The sequence below is a fragment of the Brachyhypopomus gauderio genome, chromosome 15, assembly GCF_052324685.1.
Source record: "Brachyhypopomus gauderio isolate BG-103 chromosome 15, BGAUD_0.2, whole genome shotgun sequence".
Lineage (NCBI taxonomy): Eukaryota > Metazoa > Chordata > Actinopteri > Gymnotiformes > Hypopomidae > Brachyhypopomus > Brachyhypopomus gauderio.
The window spans coordinates 10,847,687-10,872,084 of NC_135225.1; the positions used below are offsets into that span (position 1 = coordinate 10,847,687).

Consider the following 24,398-nt stretch of genomic DNA (forward strand, 5'->3'; position numbering starts at 1 on the left):
CTTGACAGAAAAAAAATATTGATGGGACTCCATATTCGAAGAATACGTGTAAATAAACACGAAATGGATATCGTTTATGAGTGGTCCGTGCGAGAATGAAGCCGACAACTACAGTTGTACGGTATGGTTACTGGTTAAACGGAGAACCATAAACTGGGCAAACTGGGGGCCCGCCCTCCTGCAGCAAAGAAGTGAGAGGCGGGATAGTCGTGAAAACAGCAATACAATTAGTCCGTTCAGTATGTCAAGCTGCTTCCCCGCTCATTCATTGGCTTCAAAACAGCGACATGGCCTCCTGCGCCAGTATCCAGTGTTAGTAATGTCATTGTGTGGCCTAGTGTTAAGAGCAGCGGTGCTTCCACGGATAGAGAGGAGGTGGCGTGTGGTTAAAGCGTCCAGCGCCGGGGTGTTGCGGTTTAAAACAGCAGAGGAACTGCGTTCACACAGCCTTAGCCTTTCGATCGCTGGAGGAAATGCCATTGGTTTATTCGCCCGTGGATTTCCTATAATTTCCCTGGATCATGTTGAATTATTCTGAAAACACACAGCAAGAATAGAGATTTTGCTTTGAGCGCCGTTATATCACGAACCATCTGGCTATTCCTCGGGCATCTTCTTCTGCCATAACACTCAGGGGTTGGTATCTTGGGTATTTTAGCAAACGTCGGCTAGATTTTTTTAATCGTTTGCTTTATTTCAACGTACAAACACGGGCACTCATCGATTTACATCGGGCGGGATCATAACTGAACTGGTGAGTACACACTCCTGCTGGCCTACGTTAGGTACACGGCGGAGCCGGTTAGGTAACGATATATCTGTAATAATGATGATAATAATAACCACTCAAGAGAAACACGATCAGACCAGCATCTAACAGGATGTGTTGGGCCACAGAGCATCACTAACGGTCCATGTTTTTGCGAAACTTGTCTTCAGGACCAACAAATCACGTCGTCTGTGTATTAGGAGAATAATGTGTGATCAACCGGCCAGCCGGTATTAGAGTGTAATTAAGTTAATGCCTTACTTTTATAGTTGTGAAAAATATCAAGAACGTCGCTCGTTTCGTCTGTTTGTTTATATATTTAAGTCAGTTAAACATTTCAGCAATGTGTAAATATAAGGAAAGGATTTCTCAAACCTGCTTTGTTAGAAATCTGCTTTGTTAGCTAAACAGCTAGCTAGATAGGTAACAGGTGCACACTAGATAGAGAAGTGTGAGAGGGATGAGCAGAAAGGACATTATTTCAGAAGGATGTATGAGCAGAAAGGACATTTTTTTCAGGGACTAACGTGGACAGATAGCGTTAGCTAGCCAGTCCTAACAGTTGGATACCTAATTCATGACTGTGTAAAATGTCTTTCGTGACGGCGTTGTTAACGCAAGACTAAAGTCTAAAGTCTCTGCCCGGTGCTCGAATGGTACAGAATAGGAGCTACAGTGCAAACCACCACGCAAACGATGAACCCTAGACACCTACATTAGCTAAGATAAATACTCTAGAGAAATGCGTGTGTGGTGAAGATCACACATATTACTGAGATGCAGTAATAACATGGAAAGGCTCCGGCATCGTACGCTCGGGTCACGCTGGCACACGCCAGTGTCATGGGTGTCGTACGGGTGACAGAGGCACATGTCTGTGGCATTCTGTTCTGAGTAATGGCATATGCAACTGCTTCGGCATCTTACAGTTGGTTGATACTGCCATATTCCACTGTATGCAGGACTAATCAGAAAATTGAACATTTGTATGAGTCATTTCCATATGGGCTTTGTGCTGCGCCTGAGACAATGGGACTAATTTGTGGTTCTAGTTGTAATTAGTGGTTCACTGTTATGCAAATGTTTGAATGGTCCCAGACCAATTCCATATTTTGATGATTTTCTAATTGAAAAAACATCCTCTACAAAATTAAACTTAGTGCAATTTCTATTTATGTACTGAATTTAATTTGATTGGTGAAAAGACAATTTTTGAAGGTGAATACACCACCATCTTATACAGGTGCCAATTTCTAGACACATACTGACACAGATAGACATGTTTTAAGGGAAATGTGTGTTGTGTGCCTGTAGAGTTGCATGTGTATATATATTTTGAGCCTAATAAATATGTTAAAGCTAAACATTGTCTTAAGTGCCTGATATGCAGTATTGTGCAGTGCCATCAGAGCATCACATGCAGTAATGACATTTGAATTAATCTAATGCTGCACTGCAGCAGTGTGACATGATGATGTATTATTGTGGTCTTGAAGAGTGTCATATAGGTTTATCTCTAAGAACTGGCACCAAAGATGAGTATTATTATGTACCCACCTTTCCACTAGCTACTGGCACCTATAAATTACTTTCAGTTCTTGGCTTTTGTGCCTGACACAGACATTTATCATGATGCTTGCATGATAACAGCTTGTAATTCAGTTGTCCCCAAACACTGACGTTGGACTATGTGCTAACTAATATGGAATGCCAAATGTTTGTATGTTAATGCCTTAAGGTCTGTTTACAAAGTAGCCTAGTAGTGTAAACATACATGTGCTTGCTAAAAGTATGCAGCTTAACATCAATGTGCTAGGAAAGATATTCCACCACAAAGTAAAATATATGCCAATGTCACAAAACGAATGCCAGTGGCTTCGGCATTTGCACATTGTCACCTGTACGTAAGATGTCAGTGCTACATGCCAGTGTACCTTAAACGTAAGATGCCGACGCGTTTCCATGTTATTACCGCTACTGGGATTTTTTTCCTCTCAGGGATGGACAATGCCCATACAAAGACGGTCGAGGAGGTGCTGGGTTATTTCGGGGTGAACGAGTCGACAGGTCTAAGCAGTGAGCAACTGAGGAAGAACAGAGACCGATGGGGGCCCAACGGTACAGTGTGTCGTATAAATAACACGTATATCTCTTGCTGTGGTTATAACCAGTAACAACAATATCACTTTATTTATAACCACTATGATAAGTAGGAAAAAAATGTCATTAACAGACATGTGTTCTGATTTTGCTCTTTCATTGTGTTTTGTCATAATTTGTCATGCAGAATTACCAGCAGAGGAAGGTAAGAAACCACAGCCTTTTGTGCCAAGTCTTTGTAATAATTAGTAATGCTTTCATCATGTGCTGTCTGCTATAAGACAGTGTACCTTTGTTGTATGAGAGATGGCACTTGCATGTCTAATTAAGGTTATTATTAGGTCCCCTTGAGGGGGGTCTGTGGGGGTTTTCAGTTGCTGTGTGACCTGTGTGAGTTTTGAATGGATGCAATTTAGAAACACTGTGTCTCTTAGAGGCTGATTGGGTTATTTGTAGCTTTTATGACAACAGAGGGGAATTTTGTTGATATCCTCATAGTTGAAGCTGTCTCTATGTAGCCTCCTCTCTATTTACAGGAAAGTCACTTTGGGAACTGGTTGTGGAGCAGTTTGAGGATCTGCTTGTGCGGATTTTGCTTCTCGCAGCATGTATTTCCTTTGTAAGCAGTATTAATGAGAGTCAGTCATCCACTTAAAACACATCAAAACAGCAGTGCTGCATAACAAATCTTCATATTAAATTAACACCTACGGTCTTGAAATAACACCTACACTGTTCAACTAGACACAAATGTACCCTGTAGCTATGAGTTAATTCAACACTGTGGATTTCAGTGTGAAAAATACTCTGGGTCCTCTTTAATCACCACACAGTGACAGATCTTCGCACATCACTGCAAAGTATCTTTCTTACCATAGCCATCTGTAAAAAACACAGTGGCCATCATACAGTTCAGCTACCTCTGCTCTGTGGATGACTGTAGTGTGTGACTCTGTTGTAGACTCTGGCCTGGTTCGAGGAGGGTGAGGGCACCATCACAGCCTTTGTCGAGCCCTTCGTTATTCTCCTCATACTTATCGCTAACGCTATTGTGGGAGTGTGGCAGGTGAGTGTATGAATGTGTATCACGTATAAGTTTACAGTATTATGGACATTTTGCTTATGGAACTTTATAGGTTAATTATATCTGTAGTTGGTGTATTTGTTCACATTCACTTATTAGTGTTTGTGTGTGTTGTGTGTGTGTGTGTGTGTTCTCAGGAGCGTAATGCAGAAAATGCCATTGAGGCGCTAAAAGAATATGAACCAGAAATGGGTAAGGTGTACAGACAGGACAAGAAGAGCGTACAGAGAGTGCGAGCCAGAGATATCGTGCCTGGAGACATCGTGGAGGTGGCAGGTAAATAGCAACAAATAGACGACATTTGCTGTCATCCTCACTGCCTTGTTTGTATCCATTAGGTCCTGCTTAGTTAACGAGAGGGAGTCCCCCACATTCATTGCAGAGGAATGTAGCACAGTGATTCAGTGCATGAAAGCAGCATGGAAAAAGATTGATGAATTCATGAGAAACTGAAAAAAACCAGAAAAAAATCAAACTCTAAGCCATCAGTAGTTTATGACATAATTCACATGAATGATCTGATTTACTGTATCTTGTGATAGTGTGGCTAAGGTGTTCAATATACATACATCACAAATCACAACATATGATACAAATATATGTGTGCTAACATACTTTGATGACTTTTGACAATTGTAATCTAAACTGTAGAAGATGTGCTTTGGGCTTTAAAGCCCCCCTTAGAAAGCAGAGTGAAGGCCTCTGGCGGTGGATATTAGAGGTGACTGTAAAGGGTTTTTTTTTGCTGTGATGTGAACTGGCTTTTTGTTTGCTTGTTTGGGCCAATCAAAACTGCCTGCGTACAGACACAATAATAACAACTGCTCATTTTAGAAAAGCTATAAATACACTGCTGGAGGGAAAAAACATTCTCAAGAAAGTGGTCAAATGCTACCACAATTTGTCAGGGTTGTTTCTCTGACATGAATTTATATCTGGAGATGTATCTTTGAATAATATTACAGAAAGAGATTCTAAAATGAATCATGGTAACTAGTTTTGTGTTCATTTTTAATTTCGGTTCGTGCTGAAAGGGTTAAGAACTAGTCTTGTAATTCTCTGTGCATACTGTTTGAACCTCTATTCTAAGAATCCCGAAGGCCATGTTTAAAAATAAGATTTTAGTGTGTGTGTGTGGTACAGTGCCCTAATACCTTTTGTTCCACAGTAAGGCCTGGAATCAGTGCAGTATCACGGCAGTATGGCCTTTTTGGAATTGGTTCCAAAATAATTTCAAGGCATGCAAGAATTTCAGTCACCGCACCCATAGCCTGTGATATCTGGATTAAGCATGTGTGGTTGTGTGCTTCAGAAATCAGTGGCAGATTTACTGCAGGAAAGGGCTTGTGCTAGTTCAGCACGTTCACCATGTGAATGAGCTGAATACTGGTGCCCTGAAGGGACAAAATAGGAGCTCCCCCAAAGGAGCATGCTCTATGAAGATTAGAGGGATGTGATTGTCTTAACAGCTGTTAGCAACATAGCACTTAATGAGTCTTCAGTTAGTGTATATCTGTGAAAAGGCTGTGTTGCCTCAAGACATTTGAAATCATTTGAATGACTTAGAAAAGCAAAGTGGCAGAAGCAATAATTCACCTGTAGCAATTATATAACCCCCAAACTGGTTACTGGTTATTTCTTTTACATATTCACAACTCCCCCAGGCCATAGCCAGTGTTGTAACTTTTGTTATTAAACACATTATATTATATATGTTGTTATATCATATATGTTGTTATATCACCTACTCATGATTTTCTACAACAGTGTCTACATATGTATATTATCCTATTAACATAAGATAATGATTACAAGTTTCTAGTAACCCTGAAGGGTAGACTAACCCATTGCTGGAAGTTGAAAAGCACCTGGCTTCTCAGTATTTTCCAGCAAATCAGCTACACTTGATAATGTGTTGGGTGCTACAAACTTTATAGCAAGGTTTCCAAAACAAGGGTGTGTTTAATGAGCAGTCTCACTATGTCCATTTTTCATGGACATGAATAGACAGGACTCTCTTTCCACCCTTTTTCCACAGTTGGTGATAAGGTTCCAGCAGACATCAGGTTGACTTCCATTCGTTCCACTACTCTGAGAGTGGACCAGTCCATTTTGACGGGAGAGTCTGTCTCTGTGCTCAAGCACACAGACCCTGTACCTGATCCACGTGCTGTCAACCAGGACAAGAAAAACATGCTCTTTTCTGTAAGTGCATATGTGGGTGCATGATATCCTCTTCCCATCTCATTACCAGCACTGGTGTTGGAGTGCGTGAGTGTATATCACATTTTATGACGTGACTGGCATGTTTTGTTTGAGTACCAATGACAAGTGTGAACAGTATGTGCTTGTGTTTGTGTCTGTGTGTGTGTGTATCCAGCCCATGTGTGTGTTGAATAAAACATCAGACACATTGTTTGCTCTCTCATGGACTGAGGTCTAACGTCACAAGCACTTTGAGCTCTTATATGGATAATGACCAGGGTGCATCAGCCTCAAAGACCACACACACACACACACACACACACACACACACACACACACACACACCACCAAAGCCTCCATTACCTCACACCAGCTGCACATATCTAATGGATCTATCAGATCATGAAAGGACACCAGTTCAGTGTCACAAGGCTTGCAGGCTGTTTAGACTTCTAGCATTGCTGAGTTAATGCAACAAAACATTCACTTTCAGTGCATTTAATAAACCATGTGAAATGAACATTTTTAAATGCATTTCTTGAAACCTTTTACAGCTGTCTGAGCCTATGCTGGGTTTGTGTGTGTGTGTGTGTGTGTGTAGGGCACAAACATTGCAGCAGGCAGAGCAATAGGCGTCGTAGTGGCAACCGGCGTGCAGACAGAAATCGGAAAAATCAGGGATGAGATGGCTTCCACGGACCCAGAGAGAACTCCACTACAGCAGAAACTGGACCAGTTTGGGGAGCAGCTTTCCAAGGTCGTGAGATTCCTCTTCTTCTTCTCCTCTATCATGCCATGATCCTTCTTCAGATCCAACTTTGTAGACAGAGCTGAGCCTTTAATATTTCTTCTTAGACAACCCACGCACATCACTTTTCTCTCATATACACCATCTCTTTCCCCATTCATCACTTTACCTCTCTAGGTCTGTCTCTTCACAGTTTCAATCAAATTTGTCATTTAAATGTTTTCTGTGGCGATCTATGTAGGATCTAGGTATGTCAGTATTGATGCTGATCCAGACAGTGTTCAAGGTTTGATCTCCTGTCTGTGTCTTGCTCCAGGTGATCACGGTGATTTGTGTGGCGGTATGGGGCATTAATATTGGCCACTTCAGTGATCCTGTGCACGGGGGCAGCTGGCTCAGAGGGGCTGTGTACTACTTCAAGATTGCAGTGGCTTTGGCCGTAGCCGCCATTCCAGAGGGTAAAATAAACAATACCTTTACAATCTGAATAGTCTTGAGTGAGATTGAGATAAATAACCAGTCAGATAATAATTGTGGGACTGTAGCCTGTAACCACTCTAGATGTGCTACAGGTAAATTTGCTAACATAGCCTGTAATATAAATGTCACGAAGGGATAATTTATCATCACCATCCTCACGCATTACTACTGTTGTCTATTGTATAACTTGCAAGATATGTAATCAGCTTTACATGAGAAAGATGGCTGATTGTTTTTTTAGAACCATCAAAATTAAGTATTTGTTGTATCCATTAGCAAAATATTTTAATACTAAAGGACATTGCACATATGATATTGACATAACAAACAAATAAAGAAAAGACCAGGAAGATATATACATATGCACATGGTGCAGCCATTAACATAGGTGGAGAACTAAACAAGGGGCGTAACTCTAAGTATGAAAACAATAAGCACAAGGATAGTAAAACGTGCATGACAAGGATGCTAAAGCACTGGGATGTTAGGGAGAGTAAAAACGTGACAGAATGTATGTTTTCAATAGCAAGAAAGGCATTTTAATCCCATGGATTATGCTTAAGTTTGTTTCTAAAACAAATCTAATTTGGGAAAGGTGTTGGGCTCCTATATATAAATCGATTTTAGAATTTTCTAGAATTCTAGAATTTTAGATGCACACTAGGCAAATAGGGTTCTTTCAGATCTTTAGTTGCAGCACTCTACACGTGTTCTGCATATGTGAGAATGTCTTCAAGACTGATGGGGAATCATCCTAAGTAGCTGCTTCATGAAGCTGGTTAAACTGTCACGGTGTGTTGGAGGAGAAGCCGAGAGAGCAGTAGAACATTTTTGACAAAGCGACAATTACATTCTAAGACCGACAATGGAGGGAAAAACATGAGGGATACCTAGCGACAGGTGAAACATGCTAACGAGGACTTGTGGCAACACAAGAGTAAACAGCCACAACCACAACAGACACAGCGGACCGTACCAAGAGCGACTATATGGGGGCGGTGTGTGCCGTACTGTTGCGGTATGTTGAAGATTGTGATATCTAAGATAGTCAATATTTATCCCAACATAATTATATACACATTATTTCACGTGATAATCAAGATATTTCATTGGTTCACTGTTTTTCTTTTGGGTAGGTGTGTCCATAATGTTGATTGGTACTGTACTGGTACTGTATTTTATCTACATTTACGACATACGCCCTTATCCAGAGCGACTTACATTTTTATCTCATTTTTATACAATTGAGGGTTAAGGGCCTTGCTCAGGGGCACCTCAGTCATGGCATCAGGTCTGGGGATTGAACCCACGACCCTCTGGTCACAAGACCAGTTCCCTAACCACCAGGCCATGACTGCCCTAAATAATATCTACTATTATTTATTCTTAGCTTGTCCTTTTTGTCCTCTCTTGCTTCTCCCTCTCTCTTCCTCTCTTTTCCTCTCTCTCCCTCTTCCTCTCTTCTTCCCTCTCTCTTCCTCCCTCTCCCCCTTCCTCTCTTTCCCCCTCTCCCTCTATCTATCTCTCTCTCTCCCTCTCTCTATCCTCTTCTCCCTCCCCTCTCCTCTACCTGTAGGTCTCCCAGCGGTCATCACCACCTGCCTGGCACTGGGCACGCGGCGGATGGCGAGGAAGAATGCTATTGTGCGTTCCTTGCCCTCTGTGGAGACGCTGGGTTGCACCTCGGTCATCTGCTCTGACAAGACGGGCACGCTCACCACCAACCAGATGTCTGTCTGCAGGGTGAGATTGAGATGTATCAGCAAATTACACTGCAGTGTACATCAAATATCTCCTATAAACAGTCCTGTTCTAAATCTATACGATAATAGAAATATTAACATAGAACTACTAAAAATTTGCATCTTTCAGCATAACCGACCTATGAAACTAACTTTGTGTGCGTGCGTGCGTGCGTGCGTGCGTATGTGTGTGTGTGTGTGTGTATACATGTGTGTGTTTTGTGTCTGGATCATGCATGTGTGTGTGTTGGGTCTCTGGACTATGCATGTGTGTAGATGTTTGTTGTGGATGGTGTTACGGGTGAGAGGTGTGCTCTGAATGAGTTCACAGTGACTGGATCTACTTATGCACCCGAAGGGGAAGTGTGAGTGGTTTTAACATCTACTTAACACACACACACACACACAGACATTATAGTGAAATTGACATTGCTTCTGTCCCGTGTGATTTGACTACTCATGGTTTAACCTTTCTAATCATGAACTCACACCTCTTTCTCTAACTTCCTCTTTAAATGCCACTTTCTTCTCTACGCATCTAATCTCACTCCATCTCCTCTCTCAGATATAAGGATGGAGTGTTGGTGCACTGTAGTCAGTACGAAGCCCTGGTAGAAATGTCCACCATATGTGCCCTCTGTAACGATTCTTCTCTGGACTACAATGAGGTGTGTACATACACACACACATACACACACACACACACACACACACACAAGCATGCATGCACAGATACAAACATACACTGATGCAACAATGGCAGGCATGCAGTCCAACAGGGAGTGTAGCTCCAGTGATGATAACCCATGGGATTACAGCCACTAGCATCTGGAACAGATAAACAGTACTGAGCCAAATGTTGCATTACATTTGACATTTTATTACTGATGTGAAACAGCTTTTTGCATTAAAAAAGCAGATCTCTCTGTATAAAAAGCAGGTCTCTCTCTATAAAAAGATTACAATTTAGAGATCTAAACTGATCTGGATCTAAATCTAAATGTAAATGATTTGTTTTAGCATATGTTTTTGACATTTAGAAAATCATAACTATTAACGTAATAAGTGATCAATCATGAGCATATTTTTCTATGTACAAATAATTGACTCTCTAATTCCTCCCCCATCACTACCATCTCATCCCGCCACACACACACACAGAGTAAATGTGTGTATGAGAAGGTGGGTGAGGCGACGGAGACTGCTCTGTGCTGCTTAGTGGAGAAGATGAATGTGTTTGATACAGACCTGAGGAGTCTCACACCTGCAGAAAGAGCTACTGCCTGCTGTGGGGTAAGTGTGTGTGTGTGTGTGTGTGTGTGTGTGTGTGTGTGTGTGTGTGTGTGTGTGTGTGTGTGTGTGTGTGTGTATGAGTGTGTGTGATCAAGCTGAGGATGTTCAATTATGTATAATTCAACACTGTTTTGCATGTCCAGAGTGTGTGAGATGAGACATTTTCTCAACCACCTCCTCTTCATCCTTCTTGTCGTTTTCAGGTGATTAAGCAGTTAATGCGGAAGGAGTTGACTCTAGAGTTTTCCCGGGATAGGAAGTCCATGTCTGTCTTCTGCTCTCCTAACAAGCTGACCCGCTCTGCCTCAGGAGCCAAGATGTTTGTTAAGGTCTGTTGGCCCTCTCTCTCCCCATCTAGAGGTTTTTAGATAATTGGTTATGTAAAATTGTTCCAAAGCAGCTTCAGTGGCTGTAATAGGATATGATAAACCATAGTAGCTTGATTTTTCAGGTTTAGCAGGGACTCACCTCCTCATCTTCCTCCTTCCTTTTCTGTTTTCCCTCAGGGGGCACCAGAGAGTGTGCTGGAGCGTTGCCACTGGATTCGGGTCGGGGGAGGTGCACGGGTGCCCTTGACCTCTGGACTCAGAGAGCAGCTTTTAGGCACAGTGAGAGAGTGGGGTTCGGGGCGTGACACCCTGCGCTGTCTTGCTATGGCAACCAGAGACTCCCCTCCTGACCCCCGAACCCTGAACCTGGAGAACTCTTCTGCCTTCTCGGAGTATGAGGTGAATATCTTCTGGCATCTTCTGGACCGGACGGGAGCAGGTGCAGCATGTGTCCGTCCGGAACACTGAAGAGCTGTAGGAGTAGAGTCACTGGAAAGCTGAAGTGGGAGAAATACCAGAGTCCTACTTACAAAACACAGGCCTGATTTCAGGAGCCAGAATTGTCACCTCAAACACAACTTTGTATTTGATTTTCCATCTTTGCCCTAAACAGGCCTCAGAAGGCCTGAGAAAGCCTTAGGGCAGGACTACAATATGAGGTCTCTTTCTTCCTGTGCAGTCGGACCTGACATTCGTGGGGTGCGTGGGGATGTTGGACCCTCCTAGGAAAGAGGTACTGAACGCAGTGCGCATGTGTCGGCAGGCTGGGATACGTGTCATCATGATTACAGGTCGGTCCGAACACACACACACACACACACACACACACACACACACACACACACACACACACATACATCAAAGACACCATATAAACACAACAATAAAAACTATTTATATTTGTATCCAACAGTACATTTTATTTTATAGTACAAGGTAATTATGTGTATTTTAGTCGCTGAGCATTCATTTTCGCGGGGCACACAGGTGACAATAAAGGCACGGCGCTGTCGATCTGCCGGCGCGTTGGCATCATCACGGAGCAGGAGGAGCAGGAGGCTGAGGGCGCGCCCTTCGGTGGCGGCTTGACCGGCCGCGAGTTCGACGAGCTGCCCCCCCACCTGCAGCGGCAAGCCTGCCGAACGGCCCGCTGCTTCGCCCGCGTGGAGCCCACTCACAAGAGTCGCATCGTGGAGTACCTGCAGAGCCTCAGCGATATCACGGCCATGGTGTGTGTGTGTGTGTGTGTGTGTGTGTGTGTGTGTGTGTGTGTGTGTGTGTGTGCGTGTATACGGTCCATTGTGAGACCACATCCCATATGTGTTTCCCCGGCTCACTCTCTCTTTCTCTTTCTCCTGCAGACGGGCGATGGGGTGAACGATGCCCCTGCTCTCAAGAAGGCAGAGATCGGCATCGCCATGGGGTCAGGCACGGCTGTGGCCAAGTCAGCCTCGGAGATGATCCTGGCAGACGACAACTTCTCCACCATCGTGGCTGCGGTGGAAGAGGGCCGAGCCATCTACAACAACATGAAGCAGTTCATCCGCTACCTCATCTCCTCCAACATAGGAGAGGTGGTCTGGTGAGCTTCTCTCTCAGTGTCTCCATAATTGTGTCTTAAACTGCTATATTGGATTATGCTTGTACTAGATTCACTAACAAAGGGTGTAATCCTGAATAATCTCCCTCCTAAATTCACCCTTCCCTCTCTTTCCCATCTGGTCACCCTCTCAGTATATTTTTGACGGCTGCTCTGGGCATGCCCGAGGCTCTCATCCCTGTCCAGCTGCTGTGGGTGAACCTGGTGACGGACGGCTTCCCAGCCACTGCCCTGGGTTTCAACCCCCCAGACCTGGACATCATGTCCCGCCCACCGCGCTCCCCCAGGGAGCCCCTCATCTCTGGATGGCTCTTCTGCAGATACCTCATCATTGGCTGTGAGTGGCTGCAGCACATGCCAGAATCAGTCTGATAAAACGAGATAATGTCTGCTTGACGAGTTTCTTCCAGGATGTTGATTTTATGGAGTCATGCTTCATCTCTCTGACAGGTTATGTGGGGGTTGCTACTGTGGGAGCTGCCGCGTGGTGGTTCATGGCAGCACATGATGGACCCAAACTCTCCTTCTATCAGCTGGTCAGTTAAGCACCTTACCCACAACGATAATAATATTCGTTATATAGTATATCATTAAATGCATGCATATTTACTGGATAAGAATGGTAATGTTTTGTTAGTCTTTACGTTGACATTCTTTAAAAAGTTGTTCATACCAGCAGTTTAATTCTCATGTTTGTCTCTCTCTCTCTCTCTCTCTGTTTGTCTGTCTCTTTCTGTGTCTGTCTCTCAGTCTCATTATCTGCAGTGCAGTGAGGGGCACGCTGACTTTGCAGGCGTTCAGTGTTCTGTGTTTGAGTCACCATACCCAATGACTATGGCGTTGTCAGTGCTGGTCACCATAGAAATGTGCAATGCTCTTAACAGGTGAGTGCTAAAATTATTTATTTCAAAATTATGTTTTTGGTCTCTAATGCCTAGTGTTTTGAAAGCTTGTTTTGCTACAATATTCAAAATTAGCCTGTCAGATGAAAAAATGGCAACATTTGTATTGAATTAAATAATAATAAAAAAAATTTATGCATTTATTTTCACAATAAATTAGTTTATCACTTGAATGACTGCTAAATACATTCATAGCTGTCAGTGTTGACAATCTTGACAGTGCAACTGGATTATCGGCTCCGCCCAATCAGAAGCTGTGCATCCAATTAAAATAAAATTAAATTGGGTGAGTACAGATTTGGAGAAATAACCTATCAGTGCTCTAAGCACCTGGCAACACCTAAACAAATGGTGAAGACCTGCTAAGCAGACGTTTTATAGACTGCAGGTGTTTATTTGCGAGAGGCACACTTGACCAGAGCCAAGATGTGGGCAAGACAGTGCCAGTGCTTCATTTTGTCAGTAGGTTGTGCTGTTGTCTCACACACAGAATATTTACCATGCTCACTCCTGGGGACAGTAGCAATGGTGCTGAATGTATTTCATTTGTAAACTGACTGCCTGTAGATCCCCCAAAGTCTTTAGAAATCCTTTTGTGACCCATTTTTAGTTGTACATGCTTGTTAGCTTTTGTTTTAAGGTCTTCCCTCTAATTGTAAAGTGACCTTGGGTATGTGTAAGGCGCTATGTAAGTGTAAAAATCATTCTAGAGTTTATTTTATTGGAGCCAGTGGCAGTCCTAGATCATTTGAACATGGCCACACCAGTGGGTTTGAGCTAGTTGCTCCGTTAGTGGAGCCTGTTCAGTTGTGCCCTTCTTATTGTTCTCCTATTAATCATTAATAATGCACTGCAAGCACTAGGTCAATGTTCTATATATTTCACCTTTTTAATTAGTTAATTTATTTAAGCTCAACTTTCGTGTATCTGTACATATGCACAAATGTCATGAGACTGGAATGGGGAACAAATGTAGCCAGTGAGAAGGATTAGGCAAGCCTGAGCAGAAAAAAGCAAAGAAAGGTAATAAGATAGACACCGCTGCTTACTTATGCCTAATGTCTACTGTTTATTGAGTCTTAAGTCTGGCAAGCTCCTCTTGGGTTCTCATGTTACATTTAAGGTTTTGAACAAATTGTTCTATTAAGAGTTTTGTACATTTGTACGCAGTGGCGTGCACAGACATTTTGTCGGGCAAATGCTCGGGCGGGGGGGGGGGGGGGCACTTTTTAGCGCACGTGGAACACTTCATTATAAAAAAAATTACATGCACATGTTGAATGAAATTTGACTCTTATTTGTAACATTTTCTAAACGTGAGTTTTCAATGGAAAAAAGTCACACCACCAACTGATAAAATCCATATCCAATATTAACTATATACAGTCATTGTTAAGTCCTTCAGTTAACTTCTGTTTACCCTCCACTGTATGCAGGCCTTGTTGCATATATTTTGCAATTAGTAAATCATTATAGGCCTACAATTAAGACAGTAAAAAGACCAAAAAGTATGAGAAGGAGTTATAGGCTACTGAGTGTTGTCATTATGAATGCAGATGGGCATTTTTCACAGGTAATGGGGAAGTTCCAGTTTCTTCTTTCACAAATGAATGTGTTAATTTATGTTGCCTAACAAATCCTATACAGCAGAAAACGTTCAGCTTAACACATAGATTTGCAAACTCTACCTTAATTATTTGTATGTGGTCGTCCTCACGTTATCTATCATTGATTTGGGCTAGAGCGACAAGTTTATCAGGTGACTAGTAGGCTAAAAATGTTTAGTAGTTTGGTGCTGTATGAGACATTTTACTGCACAACAAAATGATTTTACGTTGGGCTTAGAGGGCAAACGGTACGATTTTACTTGATGTGTATGTGACCTGGCTGGTGGGGCACGGGAGAAGAAGTCTATCTGTGACCGTGTGTGCTGTGCTGAAGACGCTTCCTTCCACTCGCTGAACTGAACTGCTGCTGCAGCGCATCTGGTGTTAAAGGAAGAGAGAGGTCGGGTGTGTGTGAGGTGGTGGCGCATTTCAGGGCATTGTTTTTAATCGCTCAGGTTTTCAAAAGATCATTTCAAACCGACATCAGTAAAATGTTAATAATAATAATATTTAAAAAACCCAAAGTTTCAAAAGGGCACTTTCATTGATAAAGGGCAGAGTTGGTGGTGCTATGTCTATGTGTGCACGCCTATGTTTGTACGTTTTGCCACAACATCTCAAGTGTGGGAGAGTTATTGAAATGACCACATACAAGTTCAGTTGTTAGCTAGGCAACATAGGATGTCTAGCTATGTAGCCAGCCGGTCTGACTTGTCAGTCACAATGAATGACTAAAGGTGCAAATATTTTCATAACGTAAACCAGCCACCCAGTAGCACACTTCCCCGCTGTGAAGCATTTAGTGACTATTGCCTAATTGTAATGCCACATAAAATCACCCCCCACATCCACAGACGTGAAGGCTGCAATTTGCCCTTGCGTGATTTATATTAACACCAATAAAACCACTGTTAGAATACTGTTCTACACACACACACCAACACACATACACACACACCACAGTTTAGTATTTGTGCAGAAATTACAATAATAATAAGATATATTTAGAGAAAAAGATTAGAGATTAGATTAGAGATTATAGAAAGTTACTGAGACTACAGCATGTATGCAGTTGCAGCCAGGGTGTAACAGTCTGCGCAGAGCATGGAGGCAGACACAAACGCTGAGGAGAGCGAGACTTATTAAGGGAAATTCCAAACTCAGAGTTGAACAGGATAGCGCAGGTCAGATTATCACAAAACCAGGCAGGGAAACGGAACAGGCAGGAACAAACGGGAGGCACAAACGACAAACACTAGAGCGTGCGAACTGAACTAAACTTCACCGCTTTCACAAGAAACATGAACTTCACAAAATACGCGATGCCGGACAAGGGAAACACTGGGACTATAAATACACAGAACATGAGAACATCAGCGTACATGAGAGTGTTTTCAGGGCATCACAGGTGCTCATGAAGCTGGTTAAGAACACCAAGAGCATCTAGAGCTTCATCCCAAACTGTCTAGTAATAGGCGGCTCTGAAGAGCTTTACAATCTACAGCCATCTACTATACCATCTCTTTTGGTTCAACATAGCACAGTCATTTGTTATTTCATTATTTTGATTCTTTCACTGTTTTAAAATATTAAAAATAAATAACTAGATATGTCCAAATGTTTGACTGGTAGTATATACAGTATATGCATAATTAAATAAGTTCCAATAAGTGACTTACTTAAGTCTTTTTAACAGATACTTCCTTACTTTTACTTAAATTATCAATTAAAATACTGTTTCTGCTTGAGTCATTTTATTTTGAAGTAACAGTACTTTTACACGAGTACAGTTTTTGGCGAGTACCCCCCTATGATAGTAAGACTATGAAGGCCCACATCTTATCACAAATGGTGTTTGTAGTGATGTTCCTAAATAATAAACCATGTCAAAATGATGGGTTTTGAATACAGATTTATTGCAAGGTTGTTATTACTGTAGAATTTCCAGGCTTTCAATGCTGTATCACACGTGGTATCAAACACGTACAGGCATGCAGAAGCTGAACCAGTGAAGGAGGTCACATCATACAGCAGGAAGTGTCTGTGTCACACATAAATATATTACAGGAAAATGAAATCACCACTTCTTTTCTCCTTATAATGATTTTTAAAGTTTAAATTTTTTTTGAGGTATGTCCATGGACATCACTTGATTTACAGCTACATACTGTGTAATGTGTTATTTGACATATGCTATATTTCCATAAGTATTCGCTTGTCTGCACTCGCTCACATATGAACTTTGAGTGACATCCCATAGGATTCAATATGATGTCGGCTCACCCTTTGCAGTGATAACAGCTTCAACTTTTCTGGGAAGACTTTCCACAAGGAAAGTGTGTAGGAGTGTGTTTATGGGAATAGTTGACCATTTTTCAACAAGTGCGTTTGAGGTCAGGCGCTGATGTAGGTCAGGAAGGCCTAGCTTGCAGTCTCTGCTCTAATTCATCCCAAACGTGTACTGTTGGATTCAGGTCAGGACTCTCTACAGGCCAGTCAAGTTCTTCCACGCCAAGCTCACTGGTGTGGAACAGGAAGGGACCATTCCTAAATTGTTCCCACAAATGTGGGAGCATGAAATTGTCCAAAATCTCTTGGTATGCTAAAGCATTAAGAATTCCTTTTACTGGAACTAAGGGGCCGAGCCCAACTTCTGAAAATCACCCCACACCATAATCCCCCCTCCACCAAACGAAACAACCCCACAGCATAATCCTCCCTCCACCAAGTTAATTAAACAATGCCACACCATAAACCCCCATCCCACCAAACTAAACAACCCAATATCATAATAGCCCCTCTACCAAACTAAACAACCCCACACCATAATCCCCCCTCTACCAAACTAAAAACAATCCCACAGTAACCAGCACAAAGGGTGTGTGAGGGCGATGAGGCATGACGATTAAACCCTAGACACAGATAATGGAAACAGGGCTAGATAACAAGACCGAGGATCAAGGAGGACCAAGACTCAAAAGGGAATCCATCCTCCATTGGATGGCCCGCTAGCAGAAGTTTGTATTTATAGTTCAAATATAGTTATATAGTTATAGTTCTAATTCAAGGCCGAGAAGTCACAGTCCCTTCAATGCAGATGGTGAGCCTCAGGTAGGACTTGGCATCAGCACGTCCTCTTGCAGCAACGGCACATCCAACCATGTCATCGGCACATCCACTGGCAAACCAGATCATCTCTTAGGTGCTCGTATGGAATTGTCTTTGGTAGAAGCATGCCACCAAGATATAAAGTACAGGTTGAGTATGTGGACATCAATTTAGACAGCCATCAATTTAAACAGACCTACATAGCTCCCGTGCCAGTGATTAGCATGTGGCTTATCTATAGCAGCATAACTAAAGGGAGGGGCCTGGAGTTGACCACAGTCATGAGGGCTCACTGAGCCATTGCTTTCCACCCAAGTCATTGTCGCAACTAGAATGATCACATGACATGGCTGGATGACAGCATCAACATCTCAAATTAGAAGACTCATTGACTGGGGCCCCCTCAGGAACGGGTAGAGGCTCCCTCAGGGTCACAGTAACATTGGCAGACCCCTTAAGTGTCAGGGCTGGCTCGGATGCCACGCCTTCTACCTCCATAAGAAGCACCCAAGTCAGTTCTAGACTTGGCAGAGTGGTTTTCTGTTGTGCTTTCTGTTTGTTCGCGTGTGTTTATTTCATACACACAGCCCTAGTGATAAGCACTTCTCCCTATTTGTTTCTAACGGCATTTGGGTTCAATTCTCCCTTCGTTTTCTTATGCGGTGTGTACCGGTCTGTACACCCCGCGTTACATTAAGGGCTTCAGGAACCAGCTGTTTCTGGGCCTCTGGAGTAGGCCCCAGGCCTCAGGAACAGTGGTAGGCTGCTTAAGGGCCACAGGAGTCACAGAAACAGGAGGTGCAGGAGGTGACAACCCTTTTAAGGTCATGGGAACATGGGACGACCCTTACCTTACATTGGTTGCGGCAATGGGAAGTGAACAGGTGGTGACATTGTAGCTGCCGACTGTGGATCTGGAGGTGCTTTGGCTGACAAGATGGCATCCTCTGGCAGTGCTGCAGCCGGGGAGGCATCACTGGGAGCACTATGTGGAAATGAGGAAATTTCACCACTCAACTTGTACAGGTGGCATTCTTTCACGGTACCCTGCTTGAATTCACTGAGCTGAGAGGGACGAGTTGTTCCACAAATGCTTGTACAAGCAGTGTGCATGCCTAGGTGCTTGGTTATATATACCTGTGGCCATGGAAGTGATTAGAACACCTAAATCCAATGATTTGGATGGGTGAGTGAATACCTTTGACAATATAGTGTATTAAAAAATATTTCTAATAAGAAATTTTTAAATAAGAGAGACATCAGTGCAATGGAGAAAAATAAATGCAAATGTCATTTTAACAATAAATGTTTCATTTCAAATTACGATTTTATTATTCAAATATTGTTTTATTCTATTACTTACATATATCTACTTCTGTGCAAAATGAGAGTATGTAGAAAATTAAATAGCAGCATGGTGAAACTGAATGGTAACAAAAGATGATAAGTGCATTATAATGGGCTCAGAGAGAATGTAGGCCAATTTGATAAGTTCAAGAAAGATTCAGAATTGCGACCAGATGGTTTGGACTTACACAAGGTTTTAACATTGTGTTTCAACTCATTAATTTCATTTACATTTCAAATGCATCTATCAAGATAACTTTTAAGTTAAATATTGAATACACTTAAACCAGGAAACCTAATCCAGGAATGTCACTAAACCAGGAAACCTAATCCAGGACTGAAAAGTAGTTGTAGTTGAAAATGAGTTTGTGGCAACAGTTTCTCTCTTTTGTATTTAAATATATTTTGTATATATTAAATGCTATATATCCATGGTACAAATTTATGATGACAGTATTTTTGAGAATAATGTCACCATATAGGTGACATTTTAAATTGTTATTAGAAAATATGACTTTGATTTTGTGTGTGCGTGTGTGTGCGTGTGTGTGCGTGTGTGTGATTCAGCCTGTCTGAGAACCAGTCACTGCTAAAGATGCCTCCTTGGGCAAATCCCTGGCTAGTGGGAGCCATCTGTCTTTCCATGGCCCTTCACTTCCTCATTCTCTACGTTGACCCACTGCCTGTAAGTGCATGATGTGTATTCTTTTTAACCTTCGAAAACCTCATGAGAACATGAGAATGAATAAATGATTTATGAATAAAATCTGTAATTAGAATGAGTAACAAATGAGTAACAAAATGTTTTGTTGTAAAATGACATGCGCTGGCTCATGTGTTGTTCATCTTAGTCTTTTTATTTCTTTCACTGAAATCCGATGACTCTATTACATATTATGTCAAAGTCAAATGATGCAACCACAGAGGAGTAAAAGCCTCAGGGATATGACACTGGGTTTTCAAATCTACAAGAAACTTTTAAAGTCATGAGAACAGTTTCATTTGGGCTAAGAGAAAATGAAATTAAGGTTGATTCACAAATAGAAAGCATGAAACAAAACGTATGTCTTGTGGCTACACAGCATTCGCTATAAACGCACTAAACACAATGCAAGACTGCTGTACAAAATACATTTTGAATAGCATGTGAAATATGTTTTGAACAGTTAAAGAAAGGTGATGGGGGTCACCTAGTGTAGTTTAATTTGTTTATCTCTTTTTATGTACAGATGATTTTCCAGATCAGGCCATTGTCTTGGCCGCAGTGGGTGACAGTCTTGAAGATGTCATTTCCAGTTATCCTGATGGATGAAGCACTCAAATTCTTGGCAAGGAACTACATTGAGCCTAGCAATGACTTGGAGGAAGAGGAGAGATTACAGCATCGTCATGTCCTTAGAGAGGGTGGGGGATTTGAAGGCTTGATCGCAAAGTTACGTCGGGCTCTGAAGGGTGTGTCTTGGGCTTTCGTGTTAATCTCTGCTCCTTTGTTGGTCTGGATCTACAGTCTGGACTCGGACATCACCAATATCTTCTGGGAGTAAAGTGATAGAGAGGAAGAGTGAGAGTGAGGGATAGCATGATCGAGAGAGAGAAGCAAGCATGATTTCAACAGGAAGAGTGGGGTTGCGGGAGTTAAACTGTTTAAACTGCTAAAGTAAGGAGAGGTCAAAGAAAGGCAGATAGAGAAATAAAACACAAAAAAGCATAAAAGAACTACACCTGGAAAAAGGGAAAAGGAAGTGACTGGAAGAACTGAGCCCGGACAGTCCATATTCAAGGTGTGCTTATTACAGGCAGTGAACATGGACAGGAAAGCCAGTGTTACATTGTCCATTGTCAAGCTCAAAATTCGGTCGGTTCAGTTTTCTAGGATGTTTGCTTGTGTCCTTTCAGATTCCTTTTGTTTTCAGAGTTATCAGAACTTCAGAAATATTTCTGTGACATGGTTTTGGACTTTTAATTGCCTGTTCATTACTTAAAATCAACAGGCGAACTTAACACATATTGTAAAACCCATACACTAAAAAGTATGATATATGTACTTTTGTTTCCGTTGTTCATTTTTTAAATAGCCACAAATATTTATATTTGTTCACCTGCACTTTAAAGGATGCATCGTGTTCATAGTTTCATGTAGAGATATAAATGGATAAGGCCTGCAACATTCCTCAGGCACAGAGCAAGCAGGAGTGTGGTACAACCTAGTTAGTAATCACTGGATCAGTAGTCAGTGGATCAGGAGAAAGTGTCAGCTGATTCTGTTGCAGGCATTTATCATTTAGATATTTATCATGTAGATATTATAATTTAGATATATCATTTAGATATTTATCATTTAGATATTATAATTTAGATATATCATTTAGATATTTATCATTTAGATTTTTTTTCAGGAGGACTTGAGAAAGGTGGCTGTATTATTTATTTTATTGTTATCACCAGCCTGCAATGAATGCCTGGGCCTACAGATTTACTTTTTATGATTATTGTTATTATTATTTGCAGCTCAGACCATGACAATTTGTAATATTTAATTTGGTTAATTTGGCGGTTAAACTCTTATTACATATTTTTTGTCATTCTTCATACCTTTCATGAAAAAAATATAATTCTCTTCATGACAAAACTACACACTATGACACTGTTCCTGTTTGGACTGTGTTCCTGTTTGGGCTCCATATGCCTTTTAAGATATGTAGAACAGATCTGAGACCTTGTATCATCTTGGAAGGTGCAGGAACATACAGCAAAATAAATATTCCACTCTGAATATGTGCAGTTTAGTAAATCTCCTTGTACTGCATTAACATGACTCACACTACCGTGGGTCTTCTAGGCAAATACCCCATTTCCCCAATATCCAAAGGGCAATACCATGTTTGGATGTCGTAAGCAGCACCTGACTGTGTAACATAAAGTGATTTTGGTCATCTTTGTCCAGGATCCCTCAGACATGTTCCTGCTTGAGATTTCCTTGAGCTTTGCCCAGCAAATAAAACATCTGCTGTGCATCCCTTCCTCCTGATTGGCTTTTATTTACCTTTTGATTTACCTTTTATTTTATTTTTTTACAGTTTATTGTCAACTTGCACAACCTTTGAGTCATTGTTGATATTATGATCACAATACAGTCAATGTACTTTGTGTCATTGTATCCTTGTGTCTGACTTCAGATCTTCGACTGGGTCTGTGCATTACTCTTCGTAGGAGACTAGACAGGGAAAGGGATGAGAGGGTGGCTTTAGTTTTGAAATGAGGAGGAGGAGCTTGGATGTAGGTAGGAGAGAAGGAGGGGCAAAAGCTTTGCATAAGAGGAGAAAAAAAGATGGAGATGTGTTCTTTACCTTCACTTTTTGTTTTCCCTTTGTATTCAATCATCCTTCACCTTTGTCTCATTAATTTTATTTTAAACTGTGTTACTTTTAAATGGAAACCAGTGTGCAAAAAAAGTTTTAAAAAAGAATGGATTATTTAAGAAAGTTGATCATTTTATTTAATTTTTTTCATTTTATTTATTTTGAGGGAATGAGTTTTGTAGTATCGTGTTATTGATGTAACTGATAGCCATTGTTTAAATAATATTTTGGGGGAAAAAAATCAAACTGCTTCATGAAATGGAAATAACCAGGTACAGTTTATTTAAAATGGTTGGTTTTAAAAGTGGTAAAAAAGAATGCCTTCCTTACTCTTCCCAAAACTGTCAATACTGTTGTTCCAATAAACAAGTTCATAAATTCTTAAAATAAAAGGTGTCCCATTTTACAAATGTAATGCAACAGTAAAACAAACAGTAAAACAACTTTCTTTAAAAAACACACACATTTTGTAACTTTAAAACATTTTTAGGCACTTGTGTACTATCCTAAATACTAAACACAATATTTTAAATATGGGGAAGAACTCCTGAAACTAGAATACAGTGTTTAAGGTCTGAGAGGACAGAGGTGTAGTAGTTTATCTGAATATACTACAACATCCTTAGACCAAGACTCCAGCAGGACCGTAATCTGGTTCCACAGAGAAAGGTCTGAAGTGGGACACACAGGTGGTGACAGGACGCAGTTGTCAGTCTTAGAGTTCATCTGCAAATGCACAAAATCTGTTTTTATCAAGCTTTTAAAACTTTTCCATTCACTGAACTGATTATTTTTTCCTTCAACATCTTACCTGCATGTTATCCACCAAGCCTTGTGTTTCTGTTTTCATGTGATTAAATATCTTCTGGATTTGTGAAGAAAGGTTGAGCTCACATGCCTGCAAGTTCGTCAGCCGCTGTTCGAGTCCACACTTTGACTAGGATTGAAAGGAGAACGAGTCAGTACAATTAAGCTAACTACTGAAAGCTAAGTGCTGAAGTTCAGAAAGAAAACAAAATCAAGTTCAAAAGCTGGATGTCAAATGTGGTGTATGATTTAGATGGGTCTAAGACCAGAGCTGAATGCTTTCTCTTTAGTATTACAGCAGTGTGCCCCAGCATTGTCACCTAACCAGTAGCTTGTTGGGCTACTGGTACTGCAAAGAACAACTGCTACAGTGGATATGACCTACTACTAAACAAAGTCAAATAAAATGGAAAAAAATATTTTAAAAGAATACATCATGACCTGAAATCATTTACATATAAAATAGTATATAACTGTTTTTCACTCTGTACTGATGTGAGGTGGTCCTACCATTTTATTTGCTGGTAAACTGAGTTTGGTGTCTTCTGGATTTGTCTTTTTGGAGAATACATGTGGAAAGAGATGACAGTATTAAATATAAATGACAATCATCCAAACTAACAAATGAATAAATTGATGGATGAATAAATCCTTTTTATCACAGTGCTCCAAGGGAAACTCACCATCCCACCAAAAGCACTTCTCAGTGTCTTCAGCGAGGTGTGTATGCTCTCAATCTGTCTCCATGTATTTTGGCACGTCATGGTTGGCATGGACGAGGCCGTCCAGAGCAAGGACAGCAGCAGAAAACTACAGATGGTAAAAAGCACTGGAGAAAAACACCAGCAATGTATTACATATTACTGTGTTACATACTGAAGTGTATTCCTCCTATCGTGTTGTGGGTCAATTTGACCC

General features: G+C 41.3%; 2 protein-coding genes across 2 annotated transcripts; one reads left to right on the forward strand and one right to left on the reverse strand.

Annotated features, from left to right (window-relative positions):
* The first annotated feature begins 240 nt into the window (after positions 1-240).
* On the forward strand, positions 241-23,724 carry LOC143476271 (sarcoplasmic/endoplasmic reticulum calcium ATPase 2). Its single transcript, XM_076974374.1, has 23 exons — positions 241-754; positions 2,768-2,887; positions 3,057-3,074; positions 3,406-3,488; positions 3,831-3,935; positions 4,091-4,229; positions 5,992-6,158; positions 6,760-6,915; positions 7,223-7,364; positions 8,963-9,129; positions 9,405-9,493; positions 9,694-9,796; positions 10,290-10,421; positions 10,625-10,750; positions 10,928-11,149; positions 11,430-11,541; positions 11,738-11,979; positions 12,112-12,332; positions 12,485-12,687; positions 12,801-12,886; positions 13,101-13,234; positions 19,882-19,999; positions 20,544-23,724. Exons 2-23 carry the CDS (start codon positions 2,770-2,772, stop codon positions 20,856-20,858), a joined length of 3,198 nt encoding a protein of 1,065 aa, XP_076830489.1. The 5' UTR covers positions 241-754; positions 2,768-2,769; the 3' UTR covers positions 20,859-23,724.
* On the reverse strand, positions 22,990-24,303 carry LOC143476272 (uncharacterized). Its single transcript, XM_076974375.1, has 4 exons — positions 24,164-24,303; positions 23,991-24,035; positions 23,485-23,610; positions 22,990-23,399 (listed from the first exon to the last, which is right to left on the reverse strand). Exons 1-4 carry the CDS (start codon positions 24,251-24,253, stop codon positions 23,241-23,243), a joined length of 420 nt encoding a protein of 139 aa, XP_076830490.1. The 5' UTR covers positions 24,254-24,303; the 3' UTR covers positions 22,990-23,240.
* Between the last annotated feature and the right edge of the window lie 95 nt (positions 24,304-24,398).